Raw genomic sequence first — 19,592 nt, 5'->3', positions numbered from 1 at the left:
TCGAAGGTTGGGACCACTTGTGATTCAGAAATAAATTAATAACATAACTTATTATTTGGAATTACCTTCAACTATGAAGATTCATCGAATCTTTCATGTTTCACTTTTAAAAAGATATAAAGAATCAAACATATGAGGTCGAAGACAACCACCACCTCTTATAGTTAAAATCAATGATCATGGTGAATTTGAGGTAGAAGAGATATTAGATTCAAGGATAAGACATTGAAGGCTTGAATATTTGATCCATTGGTATGGATATGATATCAGCAATCATACGTGAAAACTAGTTGGCAACCTTATAAATGCACAAATGAACATTTGAAGGTTCCATCAATGACATCCATCTTAACTAAAAGCGGCAAAATAAAGATTAGTAGCTTGGTAAGATAGCTTCACCGTGAAGATTCTTAATTCTTGGGCTCATAAAGAAAGGGAGGAAATAACCTTCGAAGAGGCAATTTTTGTTAAATGTTTAGAACATTATAAGTGAGTAGTTCGAGTTCACAATCATAGCTTGTTTATATTCTTTTGGTCTTATCTACTTTATATGATATGGATAGTCAAGAAATAGATGCCTTGTTGATTATACCATTTCAACCAAGTAGCTTACGGAGACGACTTTAAGATAAAGAGCCACCTGAACCACAAAGACATCAAAAGATACCTAGTAATAGATTGTTGATAATTATGTTTGAGGTAGAACTTGCCTATGAAGGACTTTCAAAAGGAGTGTTTACAAGACAATTCTATAATGAAGATACCAAAATTCATACTTGATCACAAGTAAAAAACTTAGTACACTTATCATTTGGCTATAAGGGCCTATGAATTATTTACCTCGTGAAAAAAAATTAGAATATATAGTGGATACTATATAATAGATCTTCAACTTCTTATGCATATACTGACTTGCTACAACATTGCTTCTCGAATACCTTGAAGCTAAAAGAGGAAGTGATGTCACAGACATATAATTGAAGAAGATTCTAGGAGGTTCTAGAAGGTTCCAAAAGATTCTAGTAGGTTCTAAGAAAATTCTAGAAGGTCATAGGAAGGTTCTAGGAGGCTTTGGATGATTTAGGAAGTTGCCAAAGAAGGATCTTAGGCTTGCTTTGTTCCCAAGTTTTATAAAAACTTTTCAAGAAGCTTCCTATGACTTAGTATATATAGGAGTCAAGGTTGAAGAGATCTTCAATCTTGACAACTCACTTCTTATGGTCTAGTCAGGACTTTCTTGCCTTGTATCCAATTATTGTTCTAATATCAAGTTAACTCCATTTCTTAGTCTTGGATCCTTGTCTTGTATATGGTCCCTAACATTTTAGTTCTTTGAGGTTCATGACCTTAAAAAAATTAAAATTAGAAAGAGAAGTGATGTTATAGACATCCAAAAATATCTATCATTTAATACACTTATTTAAAAAGAAACACCAAAGTGTATGTCTTCATGTGTGCATGTCTCTAAAGATTGTTAAAAAAATAGAATTCAATCAATTGTATGCAGCTCTACATTAAGTCAATAATACTGTTGGTTTTATTTGAAGAAGATGCGTGTTCTAAACATAAATTGCGTTTTGTTCAATAAGTTTAATTTGAGCTTAAAATGAGATCTAGAACATTGTAATTTCAAGTGAAATGTTTGCCTTACATAACATGCAAAATATATTAAAAAGTAGATCTACCTTGTTGTGAATTTTTTGTTGTTTCAAAAGAAGAAAACTTAGAAAACCAATGGATGTTGTCACTTTTTTGAACCTACAATTTTGGTAATCTTTGTATTGAGAATACTTACTCTTTGCACTCTAACATCAGATTTGTATTCTTACTTCAATCAATTAAATAATTACCACACATCTTAATCTATCATGTCAATGATTCTAAACAAAGTTTATCAACAAAAGGACAAATTCAAATTCTTTAGCACCTCTTTTTTAACAATTCTTTGAACTTGTTATGCCAAAGAGATAAAAGTCTTTTCTTTTGTAAGCCATTGGAATAGTATTTGAAGGTCTATGATTGCATTGTTCCAAGCTCAAAGTACAAGAAAATCATTTTGAAAGTATCAAAATAGTACCCAAAAAAAAAAAAAAAAAAAAAAAAAAACTTGATGTATATTTGTAAATAACAAAATTAATAAAAATATAATGAAAACTATTTTGGACTTGAAAGATTAAGTACTAATAGTATAAAGAAAAATAGATTATTTATAAGCAATTCTTAGTTAGAAAGTGAATTATTATAACTGAAGCCTTCCTTAATACTAAAAATTCTAGTCTTAATCATCTAAATTCTAGATGTACTACATATTTTCTTAGCATGTAGATTGAAATCATAATGGCTTTTAGAAGAAGACAATGACAATGCCTACAAGGCGTTGTTGCATTGTACAACAAATGTACTCTCCTTTGCTTTTCATACATGTTCTTTGCTAAAGAGAAGTTGTACACCAACTCCTTCCACTCTTTTTCTATCCAAAATAAAAACTCTTTTAGCCTTGACTGTATCTTTTCAACACTTGAAGTTTTGATGGAGGGGTGCAATGACAATGGCAACAACAACAAAGGGATGTGAGACATGTTCCTAAGCATCAACACTTTACATTTTGCAGCATGCAATTTTGAGCCCCAAAATGGGCTAAAACTGGATTTATGTAATAAACTATCAAGTCTAAGAATATAATTAAAATTATAGGAAAACTTAAGGATATATGAGTAATTATCAAGAATACATGGATATTGTTGATATTTCCACATATTTTAGGGGTACAAATAAAAATTTGTTTAAAAAATATATATATATATATATATATATATATTTAATAATATATGCATCTAAAAATATATATATATATATAATAATAATATATGCATCCAAATATATATATATATATATATATATATATATTCAGAAAAGAAATCCCATAAAAATATGAAAGTATCACAAGATACAAAGAAGATTAAAAGACAAGCTAATTGAAAAAAAAAAACCATAATACAAATTGCACTAAAGAAGAGGATATCAAGCTTGGTGTGGGAAGGTTAGTTCCTTTTGACAAAGAGACAAGAGGCTAAAAACAGGAATGAAGCATCAAGATGGGGGTACAATAATAGTATTGATGGGTATGTCCATTTAATCACTATCGAGGTTGATACAACATTCCCCTGTTAACATATATACTTTACAATATTGGATTTGAAAGAGAAAATAGCTGTGGATTTACATCTATTTTACAGCTCATGGACATAAAATGAACTGTGTATGTATGTATATACAATTTTCTATTTCACTTCAGTCCAACTTATTATGAAATCATAGAAATATTTTTTCTTAAAGGTGAAATAAAATTTGTATTGTATGATTCTGTTGATTTAAAAATGCTGTAATACCCAGTTTCAAGAATTTAAAATGTTCATCGATGACGGTGTTAGATTTTTTTGTTCAGGTATGCATTTTCTTTTCTCCTAGTGAAATCTCCATTCTGTGTTGAGAAGAGAGGCACACTCACCCATATTCCATTCGGTGACGGAAGCAGTTGATCACTGCACACCTCGGATGTAACCACTGCGAGTCTGCATTGATTAGATTGGAACTTATGTTTAATACAAGCCATGCCGACGGATTGAGCATCTACAACCCACCAGTTGCCTTCAGACCTTGAACAATCCCGACGCCAATCACATGTCCCATCGCTCCGCAAGCTAGAGTGTCAGTGGCAGAGAATCCCGCTGGATCGCCGGTCTGAAGACCAGAGTCCCTGTCCACAAGCTTGAGCCCAGCAGTTGATTTCCTATTAGCTGAGGGAGCGAGGCCGAACCTCCCAGCGAACAACATCAACGTGGTGGACGCAACCATGATCTGCGCACAGTGCATTGAAAAGATATGAGACAGAGTCCATGCTAGCCCAACATTGGAGGGAGGTAGCGTCCGAGTGGACATTGTACAGTTTCATAGGGGAGCACAATCATAGGACATGCCCAAAAGATCCGAGACAAATTTGCCCACGGAAATTGCACCAGAAGAGTGTTTTTCTCAGCATGCTCATCCGAATCTCTGAGTACCACGAATTGTAGATGCTCAATTTCTATCTTTGTTGTGCTTGACGAGTCTAGGTTAGAGCTAATCGCAGAGAATCTCGGCATATTTGAACATGCAATGAATCAGAACAAGTGCGCTTACAGAAACTAGGCCAAAGTAGATAATGATGATGGTGATGGTAATGAAGAATACCAGATTGGTTGAGGAACCGATGTAGTCGCAACTTGCCTGTAGTCTTCCTCAAGGCCTGCTAACAAATAACAGGTTAACTACAGCGACATTGCTCAATTTTTTTAGGACGGACGCCTAATTCAGCACTATGTCATAAAAGGTTTCGCCTCCAGCGATCGATATAAGCTAACTCATCGCTAGCGTATACTCCCAAATTGATCAACTGGCAATCTACAGTTCGCATGCAAGCCACAGGACCACGATACGTATCAATGGAGAAGGTCACGCTCAACTCCTGCACGTAGATGTAATTCTTCTGGTGGTTTTCCATTAACATATCCAGTTACTGTGCGTCACATTCAATTAGCTACGTACACCTTCCACTGCTACGTAGCTAAGTGGAGCACGTACCAGGCTTGGAATGGGCTTGCTGAAGCAGGTGGTGCTCTTGAGGCCTTCAAACAGGTGCACAGTGGCGACTGACATCGTAGCGGCCACGGTAGCCATGATGAATCGGCTGCACACACACACACAAAGAAATCCGAGCACAATCACGTAGAAGAGGGGGCGGATGAAGCAGGATGGAATGGAATGAGAACACGCAAGCAAGGATGCTTCGGAGGTCTTGTTCTAGGGAAAGACCAAACTGCTTGGAACGATAGGGATGTGGATATGAGGCCTCTCCTCCAATCACCGTTACGGTGAACATCTTGAACCATCCACATTCCCCCCTACTTCGATAAGGCCAGAGCACTTTTTCAGGTGTCATGCCCTCAGTGACCACAATCGTTGACCTAAAACAAATCCCACATATTTCCATTTTCAAATGCTCTCACTCGCGTCTGATAGCCTGGCCTGATTCCGGTCACAATTGCAATTACTTCTTTTGTAGGTTTTCTTTGTTGTCGTGTGTTGGAGTTGTACTCCTCTCAGCCGACCCTTCCCTCCGATGTTGTCATGGTTGATTGTCTGGTCCTCCAACCATACCGGCAACGTCTTTTCCCCTCATGATCGCATACTGTATTGCGAGCAAATATCCCAACGCACTTCCCTCCACATGAAGCAGTTCACATAGAGTCGGCTCTCTGCGGAATGCTTGCGTCGTTTACAGTATGCACCTGACAAGTTCGTCTGGTTGGAGGGTCGTAGTGCACAGTTGTTGTGTTAATGATCAGCACCCTACACTTACTACTCCCTACTTGGAGAATGTATGATGCCATTCTGCATCATTAGGATGCGCAGTATTTTACCGTTTTTGACGAAATGTATGAGGTCTTCCTGAAGAGTTGAATGGTATTAATACGGTTTAATTAATGAAATTTTTTCACAATTCTTCATGTAACTGTACTAATTACACGTAGCTTGCCTAGGTAGGATAGTCGATCAAGAAGAGGGAAATTCTCATGGTGCAAGTCGGGATTTAAATGGCCGCGATAGGTGAAAGTGCGATTCGTCGTCCCAGTCTGACTGCAAATCAGGGGTTCGCTCATCGCACACTTCCGATCTCAATCATTTCGCCATGCAACGTTAGTTCTACGTTTTCGAAGTGGAATTTTGACGCGGAATTCTTCCTGACGCATAAATTGCAACGATGGAATCAACATTGCCCATCCGGAATTAGGTTTTTTTCCTTTGATCATGTGACTTCATAAGCGTGCATCATATTTGGAGTGGGTGCTGTATGTTTTCTTGTTAGAGAAGACCTTTCATTCACCATGCTCGACGATTTAGGAGCTTGCGTTCACCTCCTAAACGTAGGTATCATTAAAAATTCAGCGGCTTCATTTAAGCCATCCAGCACCTCAAATTCCGTTCTGGATACGCGTTTACTTGAAGAAGCATGGTTTCGGTCGAGAAGGAGGTCAGTTTATCGTTTTGGAATCCTCACCTGTTCATTTATTTTATGTGGTTGAACCCTCCCAACATTGACTCCACAGTCGGACGCAAGAAGTTCACTGTGAGAATTCGTGGAGCAACACGCCTACCCTAGTCGTTGTCAATGCTACGCAAAGTGGAATGCGGAGGAGTTATTGTGTACGATTTGGGACCAGCAGAAGAGAGCTGAAAGAGATTCCCCGGCCATTGATCCAAATCCAAGAAAATGTGGGCATCTGGTCAAGGCCCGGTGCCTTCGATGCCACAGAATCTCAGAGTCTACGCAAATGCATATCCTCAGAACCAGCAGGTTGTGCCCCCTTCAACACTCGCAGCCCTCAACCCCCGAGGAAACCCAGAGGTTCAAAACCAGCTCACGTCTTACACGACTTATCCGCCGTCCCTACTACAAGAGAACATGGGGAATGCAGTCCGATTGCCGCAGTACATGGGTGGCGGCATGGTTCTTCTGGACCAGAATCGTCTCTTCGAAGACCGCATTTGGTGCTTTTGCTCAACAGTTTACTTTGAATAATGTGTGTACATGTGAGGATACGCCCCTGCAGATTTTGTAATCTACGAATTGTGATGAATGATGACAGGAGGGAGAGCATGCTACTGTCGGAATACTCGATGGGCGAGGTTGTGATGGTGAGGTGTAACAAACACAAATGGCTCTACGGTGTGATTCATAAGATGTCCGCCCACGGGGTGCGGATCTGGATCTCTGATGCCGAACTTCTCGTGAATGTTCCGATCGCGCTGTTACCAACCCACATCATTAAGCTGTCTGCGAACTCCGAGCCACAGACTTTTCCACAATCCCAGGCCATGTTGACGATGGCCACAATTGACAGCGATGGATGCCGTAGAGTTCGGCTGCAATGTGTGCGACCTGCACACCTTTCCCATCGCCAGCTTTACCGTATGAAGGATTGTCTTGTGTGTGTCCTCTGCAAGTAAGTCATCTCTCCATATAACCTTAATTGGTCTCACGGTCTTCAAAGCTTTGATCAAAGCAGTTTAAGGTAAGACTTTACAATGAAAATCTTTTTGGCATGCAGAACGCCTTTATCGCCGCAAACCAACATAGTAAACCCATGGCGCTGCCCTCACAGAGTCCACAGCCATTGCCTGCAGCTCCACATGCAGCATAGCTCGAACCTTGTTTGCCCTTCAAATTCATGTAATACCAGCCACCTTATGTCCCCACCAACCACCACTTTCTCTTCAAGAGATTGGGAGCAGCACGAGCAATGGTTCGACCCTCAGAGAGCGTTTGGATTGAGAGGTCAAATGACTGATGTTTCTAACCCGAATATGCTTCTTTCTTGCCCTGATTGCAACCAACCTACAAATGCCAATCAAATGATGATGGGTATGCCCATCGATCAGCAGCTTGCTTACATGGAGCTACCTCATGCTTACTCGCATTCAGAGGGAGAGATTCTTCAGAGCGGAAATATCCAAAATCAGATGTCTGGGGGACCTCTGCACTCTTTCAGTGGCTTCACCAGGTAATCTCAAGCACTCTAGTCATCCGTCTCGAATTTTTCAGAAGTGTTGAACAAATTTGGTCACCAAACATCTCTATGTTGGCATGTGTAGACTAGAAGCAATAGAGGAGGGTCGAGAAGGACCTCCGTCACTTGAATCAGTCGACTTAGTCATGTATTATGATGAACCTGGCTTCTCCCAATTCAATAGTGTGAATATGCCAAACCAAAACTGGTCTGATTCAAAAGTTATTGCCGTCGATCGAAACACAAAGTCACCTTCCACTTCTCAAAGACTGTGGTCTGAAGCCTCATTGAACACGTCTGTCCCTTCTCGTGTTTCTCCAATTCTCAACGAGCAATTGAAGAACAATGCTACTGGTGCTCTGGAGGTCGTCATCAGACCTGCAGCATCTGTGCACGTAAATCATGTAAATCTCACTGAATACGAAGAAGAGGAAGGTATGTAGGATGATTTCAACCTCGTGTGCCTAGTTTACCATTCATCATAATGTACTTTTTTGGATGAATACATGCAGCAATTTTATTTTATTTTTTATTTGTATTTTTCATCTCTTTTTCATTAATACTTGACGAGCTGCAGCCATGAATACAAGTCCTAACTTGCATGTTAATCTTCTGCTGATATTGATGAAACAGTAGCGACACCAAACATAAACAACACTCTCGTCGCGGCCATCGACAACAGGGCATACAGTGAAGAATTTGGTGCAGGGCAAACTACAGAATCAGAGTTCTGTAGGAATAGTGCATTGTCCTGCGCCAAGGATGGGGACAAGAACATAGAAACGAATTCATCAAACGATATTGCCAATAGAATCAGTTCAAATACTTCGGCAGTGTGTGTCAATCCCTTTCCTGAGTTCTTAGGAGTAGATGAATCATCGGAGACATTGAATATGGACAAGGTAACTATTGGAGCCACGAAGGGAGCCAGCACAGGGCAGAGATCATGGAGGAGGGCGAAAGAATTAGTGCTGGCTGGGAGTACTATTGACTTACAGATGGAAGCGAGCTCCTCTGTGACTGACAATGCAGCTTCGCCAGTGTATGTGAACCACTTCGCTGATTTCGTCAAACTAGCGATGGCTGGTGCATCCACTGCCAAAGATATCCTTGCTAGTGCGTCAGCTTCAACTCCTAGGAATACTTACACAGACGAATCATCATCTCCGATCAATGACTCTCCTCATCTACTTCCTGCTGCCTTCATCTCACGAAGTGCTGCCTTGGTTAGTCCAGCTTCTGCTTCGATGTCCCCAGGTCCTACCGCGATCAAGCGGGCTCCTGGCTTATTCGCAGGACCTCCTCCTTGGGTGAGCGTGACTTCAACTCTAGGAGAAGGGGCCACCTCTTCGGCTTGGATCACCGTGATTAAAGATGGAAAAGATACCCGAAATGCTGATTCTGCACGATGGGAACTAAATAAAGTAGCCAGGGATAAAGAAGATGAATTCGGCTGAGCGACCTTCGTCCCGGGCATTTAGTTTTCTCCTCCGTCTTTCAAATGTACATGTTGGTTGCATTGATAATGAATAGCTAGGATTAGTTGAAAATAGAGTGTTAGACTCCAAGTAGATTTCAGTTGCGCACGTTGGAAGATGTACAAGAATGGTGTCGAAGTATTGACACACTTGATTAGAGTGTGCACTTGTCTACTTCACGTGTGCGTAAAGATTGTTTAAATATGTCCATTGACTTTGAACAATTAGATTCTGTCGCGAATAACCAGCCTGTTCCCAATGAACAATCTCAGAATTTACTAACCAATGTTGAGGTGATTTGACCACCTTGTATATACACTTCGCACGATTTATAATCATAGTTTGGGTGACATGATCAAATTGCGTCACGTCAGAGAAAAATTGTCGACAAATGAAACATGGACTTCCCTCAAAATGTAATATGCTACAGAGAATGCTCACATGCTAAACTCTCTGTGCGCTCTCTATTTCGAACTTCGCGCACGTTCATCAGTGACGGGTACAACCATGTACACTCAACATAACAGTTAATCTACTGAAGCTCTACACTCAACATCCGATCATGATGTCACGGGGTTGCTAAGACTGGTATATGATCGTCCTGACGAAGAAGAGTGACGATGTCTGGTGTTAACGGAATCTGACACCAGAGCGGCTCGCGCCATCATCAAACCCAAAGGGCGCAGGGCATCTTCAATGTTACCGAATGCCACAAACTCTTGTAATTTCGTCTCACCGCCCCATTGATTAGGGATCACCACACTTCGGCATTGCTCGTTACTGAACCGCCTTAGTCTCTCCCTCTGCGACATGAAACTGTCTTGTGATGAAGAACCCTCAGCTGCAAGCGATAGGTTGGTCTCATAAAATTCAGGACAAGTACTGCCAGATTCTTCACTTTCTTGTGATCTCGCCATCATGAGCCTTTCTCTTTGGGACTTAAATCTGCTTGGTTTATCCTCTTCACTGATTGCTACAGGTTGGGAAATGGTAGCAAACAAATCCTCGTCATCACCCAATTGATACCTCGACAGGTTGAATCTGTTCTGCTTCGTTGGTGGAGGTATGCACAGCGGTATTGATGGAAAGTCTTCAGTATTCCTCCGACCTATGTCATCATAATGACCTGGATACCCTTGATCCATGAGCCCGGTATCGTAGCTGGGAAGACTCGATTTCTCAATCGAGTTGATCTTTGATGCGTAAGGTCCGTATCCGGCATCAGAGTAGGAGGAGGTATGCACTCCACCATTGGTCGATGCGAGTGGTGTATTTCTCACATTTGGGGAGACCAGCGTAGTAGGAGATGAAGACAAGCCCGTTGCCGAGACATCCGCAGAACGTCTTTTCGCTTTATGTTCATGATCTTCCACAGATAAGAAACTTCGTTTGCGGTCGTTTGAAGAGACTGGCGACTTAGGACACCTACTCAAGTCCGCACTTACGTCCAACATCTCCATTGGGCAAGTTTGCTTAGCCTTCAAGTTTGTATTGCTGAAGTTGGTAGCGACCATCGGAGAACTCAATGAATATTGCAGCTACTAGGCTATGTCCCAGTGCCAGGACAGTTCCGATAAGTCCACGGATTCTACTTCACTTAGTTGGAAACCTGTAAAAGGATAAATTTTAGTTAAGATCCAGCGCAACTTCGATACCTTGTGATATCCTACGATGCCATCATGCAATGAAATTCGAAGGTACATAGAGAGCGAATTTGATAGGACGTCTGTGATGAAGCATACAATATCGGCCTAAGCGAAGACATCTTATTTGAAGACAGAGCGACAAGTGAGCCCCAAATTCAGTGGAAAAAAAAAAAAAAAAAAAAAAAAAAAAAAGGATTGCAAGACAGACTTATGTTTCAATTAAGGTTAAGTGTATTCCATGCACTAAGTTTTCCTACATGTCTCAGAATCCTTTTCATATCGTGTTCGAAGTCTGAAATGGTCGGTAACAACGAGAAACGAAATTTGATCGAGTAGTTTAACACAGAGACACATACTAAATGCGAGTACCTAGTTGACGAATCAGTTCGTAAGCGACCACTCCTACTGTTTCTAAACGTAAGTGTACGAGATAGAATAGACTCTACTTGGAAAACATAACCATATCATACTACACCTTGTTCTAATATACCTTGTGAGTTCTTGATGTCAGTAAATTAGCTCTTTCTCCGTAATGACTATGGCACTCAAAATCACTCACAAAATACGGAAACGATAGAATCGGGCGCTGTTTAACGTCATTCAGTCACTTTTCGTATCGATAATCTAGACATCTGAAACATTAGTTCGTAGGCTGAGTTCGACCGCTCGTTCTTCTCCAACCCGAACCCCAGCCCCTCGTTGACACGTTCGTCTCTTAGACGCATGAAATACACCTCGTGCTTATACTAACGGCACATCGAGCACCAGTGACGAAACGGGAAGAATAGTCAACTTAGACATCACTTCAAAGAGTGGGAAACGTGATATCATGATAAACACACCGATACTTTCTCATTCAGGAAGGAGCTCAATGAGATTCAGAAGTTACTTGAAGGACTCACATCGGCGAGTTCGTCGGCATACTTGAAAACAGAATACTGGAACAACATGCTACTCTTCGACTCCTGTTTCAAAAGATCGGGGTCCACAGAACGAGATGAGTACCAGCGCAGTTCCAACCTTGCATGAATCGGGCAGTCCCTGTGTCACTTTAACAGTACAGAGTTCCAACTGCTTCGCTTGACTGCTCCGCCCGAATCCACAACCGTTTCAGTTCAGAAACACTATTCTCTCAGAACCTTCAAGGATCGTAGAGGATACAAGAATCAACCCCGTCGTGCACACTCCTCACCAACATCACAGGGCCCAACAGCCTCCCCAAACTACACAAAATAAAATGATAATAAACTACAAAGTCACGGCACAACAACAGTCAATGCGATTACACAAAAACAATACACAGACTGAGAGCGGAATAAAGGATTCCTTGGGAACAACCACGAAATGCAGGTAAGCAAACGGAATGATTGTGAAGAGTGAGAAAGAGGGGACAGTGCAGAGGCGCAGACTCATTGGAGCTGCTGGTCTGCTGTGAGCCATGAGTCGCCGAAAGGCAGTGTCCCGCGGTGTGTACACAGCCCACAAGGGAGACACAGGGGGGGGGGGGGGGGGGGGGGGGGGGGAGAGAATGGAAACAGTCGACGTGTTCAGACGAAGGCCATGGAGACCATGAGTGGAGGGTGTGCGAGCAACAGACGAAAAGCTTTCGGGACAACTTTCAAAGGGCCCGGCACACGCAGCCAATGCGCGCGCTTCGACTGATTCCCCGTATCGATTGATATTTCTCTCTCGCATCTGCTAGTAACCCCACGCCTTTTTGCCCTTCCTCTTTTCTACACACGCCGCGGCTAACCAACTTTTCCCCCCGGTCTCGACGCCTGTTATTATTCTAAAGCAGCACCGGGTATTCGACACGGACGCTGCCCGCGCTTTCGCCCCTCCTCCTCCTGCTGTCGTTTCCTTCCCCGAGCCCCCGAGCTTTGTGGCCATGGTATTCAATTGGGGGATTCCGACAAGCCGCCTGGCGCCCTCTGCGATGTTGATGCAGGCCTCTTTTCCCCAGGCCACGCTAATTTCGTGACATCCGGATCTATACCCGGGAGATACGACGGGGGAGCTGAGAACGGTCAGACGACGCCGGGGGTCGGGGTGGAAAGACTACGATACGAACGCATTGATGAGGGATGAGTAGGATCGAGTGCCTTTGTTATCCGCTCGAGGGTGGGGGAATTCTCTTCTCGTTGTTGAGTGATTGTAGCATCCTCATTCATATAATTTATTGGGTGGCAGGTAACTAGATGGCAAACCCGTGTTGGTCATGATCCTTGAGCGTGGGATTGGTCGGGGGCAGGTATTGGTCTTGATCCTTGACCTTGCCAGGATATATCAATCATTAACAGGCTGAGTAGAGTAGAGAAGAGAAGAGAAGAGTAGAAGTAGAGAGGATTTGGGATTGCGTAGATGTAGAAGCGCAGGATTGCAGCATAGCAGAGCAGGGAGGGCAAGGGGGACTTCCCGGCCTATCCCAAAATAGTTTCTGATTGCCTCCACACGAACACTCCACCCCCCCCCCCTCCCCCCTAAAGTAGCCGGAATCTCCTTTTTCTCCTTTTCTCCTTTTTCCTTTTTTTTCTTTCATTTGTCTTGGTTCATTCTCCTTTGTCCACGTTTATGCTTCATTAACACCTTGCTGGTGTAAAGTGAGTAGTAGCTTCCCCAAATAAGACCCCCCTAACACAACACATGAATAGATGGATAGATAGAGGGGAACATAAAGAGGAAGTGAGAGGTAGAGAGGGGAAAATGTAATTGACATTTGTGGGTAAAGGAATTGGGTGTAATTGTTGCATAGAAATGTTGTGATCTACTTGGTCACATCCAACAAAGGCAACTTAAGACCCAAATGCTTTAGTGCTATACTAATTATGCTTGTTTGAAAACAGTATACATGGTTTGTGGAGGTAGTATTGTGAACCCTGTTAGTGATGGTATATTTGGAACAGATGATGGATGTGTTATTAAAATCTAAATGTAAGTTCTGAGAGATCCAACTCATGCATTTATACCAACTAAAATAAAAAGATGATTAGCCTTGTTTTCATTCAGGTTGAATAATTAGAGTAACTGTGTGTGTAAACCCATGCTTATTTGTTTCAAAAATGAAGAGTTTGTATCACCAAACTATTTGGCCATACTTTTACATTATTTTTTTACTTAAAAAATATTAATACAAGCAAAAAGAAAATATTCTAATGTTACCAAAAAGTCCAAAAAAATAATAATTATGCAAATCAAAAGTTGAACCAATTGCAGAACGGCAATTAAATATTCACAAGAAAAAGTGTTTTCCCTACTACTCAATTGGAACCTCGTCACCCACTTTGAAATGCATGCCTTGAAATCAAACACACTATTCATAGTTCAAATCTTAAAATTGTACACTGGAAGAAAAGAACAAAACAAAACAAAACAAAACAAAATAAACTAATAAAGCTGTAAGAAATAAAGATATATCATGTTACAAAATGTTTATGTTTTTTGTGTGTTACATTTTTTATATTTCATATATTTTTTGCAATAAAATTCGTTATTTTTGTCCAATATAGATAACACCTTAAATGTTCAGATTTAATTTAAAACCATAACAAGACCACAATAGACTTTCACCACAGAAAAAAACCAAAAACATAGAGTATGTTGGATGACTTCAAAGTTCAGTCATGCTTTTTTGTACACTTTTATTGCTTGCAAAATAATCAGATAGAATTGAATAATTAACAGTGTCCTGTAAAATTCACAAAATCAATCAAGTAAACTGATAGAAATTACATTAGGTACTCAAAATTCTGTTTCAATATCTGAAATTCCATGTCATTTGTTGCATGTAAGTACCACAAACACTTTTCGTTATGTGTTGAGTCATTTAGAAGAATATGGCAATTTTTTGTGTAAATTAATATTCAAGGATAAAACGAAATAAAATAATATAGATCTTCCATATTGTGTATTAAATATAAACTACATGTTTTTAAATATGCAAAAATGGTTCCGAGATAACTAGTTAAGTATTTATTATTAAAATATCAAAATATATAGCATTTGTATATTAATATTTAACAATATAAAAATAAAAGTTGAAGTTTAATAAAAAACTCCAGAAAATACTATGTTTTACAAAACAAAATTCTAAACCTTTTCAATTTTTTTCAAATAATATAAATTCTGAAAAAAGCCGTAATTTTATGTTATCCAGTTTACTTTTGTTCACCTTAGGTCGTAAGAAAGTTAAATAAATTAGAATTTTAATTTTAATTTACAGGTGATAAATGTAGGATCGTGTTGTGCTAAAATTTTGAAATATTATTAAAATTAAATAATTTTTAATTGAACATATCATATTTTAAACTATGCAAAGATGGTGCTAAAGCTTTGTAAATTTTAATTTTTTACATTTTTCATAAAAGCTTCTTATGATAGTTTTTAGCAAAGTGATTTTTTATTTTAATCCTAAATTTTCTTAAACGAGTAAAACATCCATTGAAAAGAACTCGATTTTAAAATTGCTAATAAGAAGTTATAAATTCATTACATTTTTGAGATAGAGTACGAAATTGAATTCTTGTTTGGAGTAATTTTTGTAGTATTTATATTGTCATAGGGATGTAGAAGAAAAAAAAAAAATAAAGGATTAAAAATTTTCAAAAATAAAATGAAACTCTAATAAACGCAATTTTGGTCTTCTATTCTAACATATTTAACTCAAAAAAATCAAAAAATAAATAAAAAATTTACCAAAATCATAAATTGGTTCAAAATTTATCAAAATATTTTTATTTTTATTTTTAATATTTAAATAATTTTAAAAAAGATTGTATTGAATTTAAAGAAATGTTTTTATTATCTAAAATTTTATTCTGAGATAATTGACATAAAATTTTGTATGCACTTATATATATAATTATTGTAAGAATTCCTTTTGCGTCTTCTTTTATTGTGAATTAAAACATAATTAATATGTGAAATTATTTTGATTGCAGATATATTTTTACATTATTAATAAATAAATTTATGCATATATATATATATATATATATATATATATTATCCATTACCTAATAGCTAGTATGACAAGATTCAAGATTCTTGGTTTAAAATCTTTAGATTAAATATGTCTTGTAACACTTATGATTCTTCAAATAGTCTATTGATTATGGTTTTAAAGGGTTTTTTTCTTCTTCCTAATGAGCATTTCAAAAATATACATGTATCAATTGATTATTATCAAATATAAAAAATAAAAATATTTCATATATTGAGATATAAATAGCTGAATTATTATTCTTAAATACTTTTTATTATTTTCTAATTTTTTCAAATTTATTCAAGTATATATATACATAAACAAACAATAAGTTATAGTTTGTTGACATTATTTGCTCTAAAAATTGAAAATTATTTCAATGCATAAATCATATATTTTTAATTTCATTGTCTGCATATAACACATTTTATTCATAACAATGTTAAAATATAAATTAGTAAATTAGATACATAAAAATATGTTATGATTTCTATTATGTTTTTTGAAAAAATATAAGATACTCGAGGTCTTCTAAAATTTCTTTTCTTCAAAACAAAGTCTCAAAACTTTATACTTGAAATGATATAAATATTAAGGATATGAATCTTGAAGAAAGAAATCCTCAATAGACTCTTATGTCATTGAAAAGAACTAAAAAGTCACTCAAAGATGATATAATATTATATTAGAATGCCTATTACCAAAAACATGAAGATAAAAAAGTCTTGAAATAAGACTAAGGACTAGAAAGGCGTTGACAAGAGTGAAGAAGGCTTCACTTTTGCCTCCATATATATTCTTAACTAGGATTTATATAGTCATGTCTTACCAGATCTTCAAAATGTGTTGACTTTGCAAGATACATATCTTAACTTACAAAATACGTTTTTTATTTGTAAGCCACATAGGTAGCTTGTTTCATAAGCTACCATTGCGTAATTAACTAATTGATCAAGTTTCTAACCTATCAATCAACCACAAATACATATAAAGTTAAAGTAGCACCTATGAAGCTTCTACAAAGCTTCTGTAGAAGGTATTATGAAACTGACATATTTTTATCTACTTCTACCTAATCATATAGGTATTTACTAGAATATATTGTCATGATGTAATATGACTAATGAATAAAAGAAAGATGAAATTATTATATTATAAAATATCTTATTTTAAAATATTATAAAAAATTATTTTATAAATATAGATAATAGTCTAAAAGATAATAAACAAAAAAGTGCTAATATTGCTTTTATAAAATAGGCTTCCACTTACTTTATAGGACCATAAATAATTAAAAATAAAGTAGATTAGAAAATTATATAATATAAGTATGTATAGGAGAAAAATCAAGAGTTGATTTTAGCAAAATTTACTTTAAGAAGCCAAAGATTGATATCTAGAGAGGACTGGTTTTCAATCTGGGTCAAAATCAGACCTTGAGGCACAAACCTACATATCTATGGAAAATTTGAGGTTCTTTGGAAGATTGGAGAGTGGAATTTGAGAGCAAACTTGTAAAGATATTTTTGGACATTGATTTTATGTCAATCAAGTTAATATTCAATTTTGCAGAGATTTTCAAAGTTAATAATATTCTTGATTGATTTAGATTTTAAAAAATAAAACTATGTTTACATATTTGAAGGTTTCTTGAGTTTTGTGGTATCAACATAGGTAAATTTTGGATAGAGTGTTCGTGTCCTAGTTATAAATGTGTGTACAAATTTTGAAGTCAATCATATAATTAAATTAAAGTGTGTGAAAGTTTTTATAGGTTGAGGTCTCAATAATTGGAGTTTGAGGGTCAATGAGTATTTTTGAGATCTTTAGGAATATTTCAATTGGATTAGAGTGACTTTTTTTTGTATAGAGACTAGACTTGATTTCCAACATTTAAAGTAAATTTTGAGAGAAATTCAATAGTTCAAAAATGGGAAATCGGTATTGGAAGTTCAATACTGAAATTAGAGTAGGAGGTTGGCCAACACCCAAGAGGATTTTAGGATTTTTCTTCCATTTGGTAAAAGTGATTACCTTCAAATTTTTTGTACTTATTTTTGACTAAGAAGTTGAAAGGTGTATAAATTTTTAATTAATATAAATTATTTAATCAATAGATATTGAGGTTCTATTCTACATTAGGATTAGTTTGAGTTGGTTAGGATTTGTTTAGGATTTGTTTAGGATTTGGTTTAAGATTTAGAATTTGTTTAAAACTTAAGATTTTTCTAAGGTTTAATTTAGGATTTAGAATTTGTCTAAGATTTGGTTTAGCATTTAAGGTTTGTGTAGGGTTTAAGGTTTGTCTAGGATTTGATTTAGGATTTAGGATTTAGTTAGGATTTGACCTTAGATTTAGTTAAGGTCCATTAGGATTTTAATTGATATTAAATTAGGATTTGATTAAGATTTATTTAAGATTTATTTAAGTTTTTTTTTAATATTTCTTTAGGATTTCTTATAGATACCTTTTGAAATTCTCTTGGATTTCTTTAAGGTCTACTTATTATTTTTTTATGATTTCTTAACAATTCTTTTAGAAGTTCTTTAGGATTTCTATATATTTATTTTATAATTTCTTTAAGATTTTTTTTGGATTTGTTTAAAGCTTGATTCATATTATTAAGTTTTAATTAGAATTTATGTAGGATTTTTTTGGAGTTATTAAGATCTTATTGTTGTGATTTCTCTTCAATCTTTTATAGTAAGGTGTTTGATATATTTTGAAGTAAGACTTCATGTAATACAACAATGTATATATATTTGAGATATAATCCTTCCTTGTAGGAATGAGTTCTACATGGAGTAGTTATCATGTATTGATGTAATCTAAGATGTAGAAAATTATATTTTTTACATATTCTAATCTTTATTTTCTTTAAAGATGGTTGATAGATCCGCTTAGCTACCAATATTGTTCTATACTAGGGCAAAAAGATCACCTTATTATTTAATTATTATTGAGGCGTTTGTAACTTCTTTCAAATTAAATAATTAGAATACCATTAGAAGTTGTTTCTACCTCTAATAAAATCACCAATCATTAGAATTTTCTTCCAAGGTCATGATGCTAAACATGTTATATCTCGCCATCTATTTGAAGAAAAATATGTTAGTCTTAAAGTTCTTCATTTTAATCATGTTGTCTTGTTGTTTGTGACAATCATAATATTTTGTCAAATGTATCAAGAAGTGAAAGCTCTTGAGTTGGATCTATTAATTATTAATTCTCCATCTACTTAACATCACAATTATACAAAAGATGCAAATAATGGTAGAAGGTAAAATACTATCTTCTTTGAATCTTGTTTCTTTTATAGCAAAGATTTGTTATTTTTCATTTTCATTTTGAAAGATGTTGTTGATAAGAAAAAACCTCAACCTTCTTTATTGTATTTGCAAGATTATTTATTAGCTCTTATATGTATTCACTAATATCATATCCATGCCAATGAACAAGATATTCTAACCTATTTTGGCGTCGCCTTGATTCTAAGACTTCTTCCATTTTGAAGTCTTGATTATTATCCACATCTATAGGAAGACATGGTATTTGTTTTCTTCCTAAGATATTCATTGTCTTACATGACTCAATAAGAAACACATGAAATATGGTGCGGATCTTCATAGACTCCTATAGATACAATCAATAAGTAACATGATTGACTTATTCACAAATAGGAAAAGATATAAGCCTATGATAGTCCAACTTGTCACAAAGAAGAATAATATTGATATTGCAACAAAATAATCATATTTTATCATCTACACTTGATTATGGTTGTTCCTTGTAATAGGTATATGTATTAATCTTTTATCATTCTTGAGTTTTCTTTAAGTACACCTTTATTGTTGCATACAGCTTTGACAAATAATTTGT

General features: G+C 36.7%; 2 protein-coding genes and 1 long non-coding RNA gene across 7 annotated transcripts; 1 reads left to right on the top strand and 2 right to left on the bottom strand.

Annotated features, from left to right (window-relative positions):
- Window positions 1-3,112: 3,112 nt before the first annotated feature.
- LOC149987925 (uncharacterized) lies at window positions 3,113-4,800 on the bottom strand. The gene is made up of 3 exons (XR_016506022.1): window positions 4,621-4,800; window positions 4,231-4,285; window positions 3,113-3,858 (listed from the first exon to the last, which is right to left on the bottom strand). It is a non-coding gene; the product is annotated as an uncharacterized LOC149987925 (long non-coding RNA).
- A 149-nt stretch (window positions 4,801-4,949) lies between these two features.
- Window positions 4,950-9,262, top strand: LOC112290570 (uncharacterized). Of its 2 annotated transcripts, none has more exons than XM_024536958.3 (5): window positions 4,950-6,070; window positions 6,687-7,043; window positions 7,149-7,601; window positions 7,693-8,042; window positions 8,241-9,262. In XM_024536958.3, exons 1-5 carry the CDS (start codon window positions 5,925-5,927, stop codon window positions 9,062-9,064), a joined length of 2,130 nt encoding a protein of 709 aa, XP_024392726.1. In that variant the 5' UTR covers window positions 4,950-5,924; the 3' UTR covers window positions 9,065-9,262. The 2 variants fall into 2 exon arrangements, with proteins under 2 accessions (XP_024392726.1, XP_024392725.1); XM_024536957.3 differs by having other exon boundaries at window positions 5,927-6,588.
- A 75-nt stretch (window positions 9,263-9,337) lies between these two features.
- On the bottom strand, window positions 9,338-12,276 carry LOC112290571 (uncharacterized). 4 transcript variants are annotated; one of them, XM_024536960.3, is made up of 2 exons: window positions 11,634-12,276; window positions 9,338-10,694 (listed from the first exon to the last, which is right to left on the bottom strand). In XM_024536960.3, the coding sequence occupies exon 2, from the start codon at window positions 10,597-10,599 to the stop codon at window positions 9,646-9,648; it is 954 nt and encodes a 317-aa protein (XP_024392728.1). In that variant the 5' UTR covers window positions 10,600-10,694; window positions 11,634-12,276; the 3' UTR covers window positions 9,338-9,645. The 4 variants fall into 4 exon arrangements, with proteins under 4 accessions (XP_024392728.1, XP_024392729.1, XP_024392730.1 ...); XM_024536961.3 differs by having other exon boundaries at window positions 11,621-12,195; XM_024536962.3 differs by having other exon boundaries at window positions 11,737-12,195.
- Window positions 12,277-19,592: the final 7,316 nt, after the last annotated feature.

The sequence above is a fragment of the Physcomitrium patens genome, chromosome 13, assembly GCF_059467195.1.
Source record: "Physcomitrium patens ecotype Gransden chromosome 13, ASM5946719v1, whole genome shotgun sequence".
Classification (NCBI taxonomy): Eukaryota; Viridiplantae; Streptophyta; class Bryopsida; order Funariales; family Funariaceae; genus Physcomitrium; species Physcomitrium patens.
Note: the sequence above shows the minus strand (reverse complement) of the source record. Positions and strands in the feature narration are given on the sequence as shown.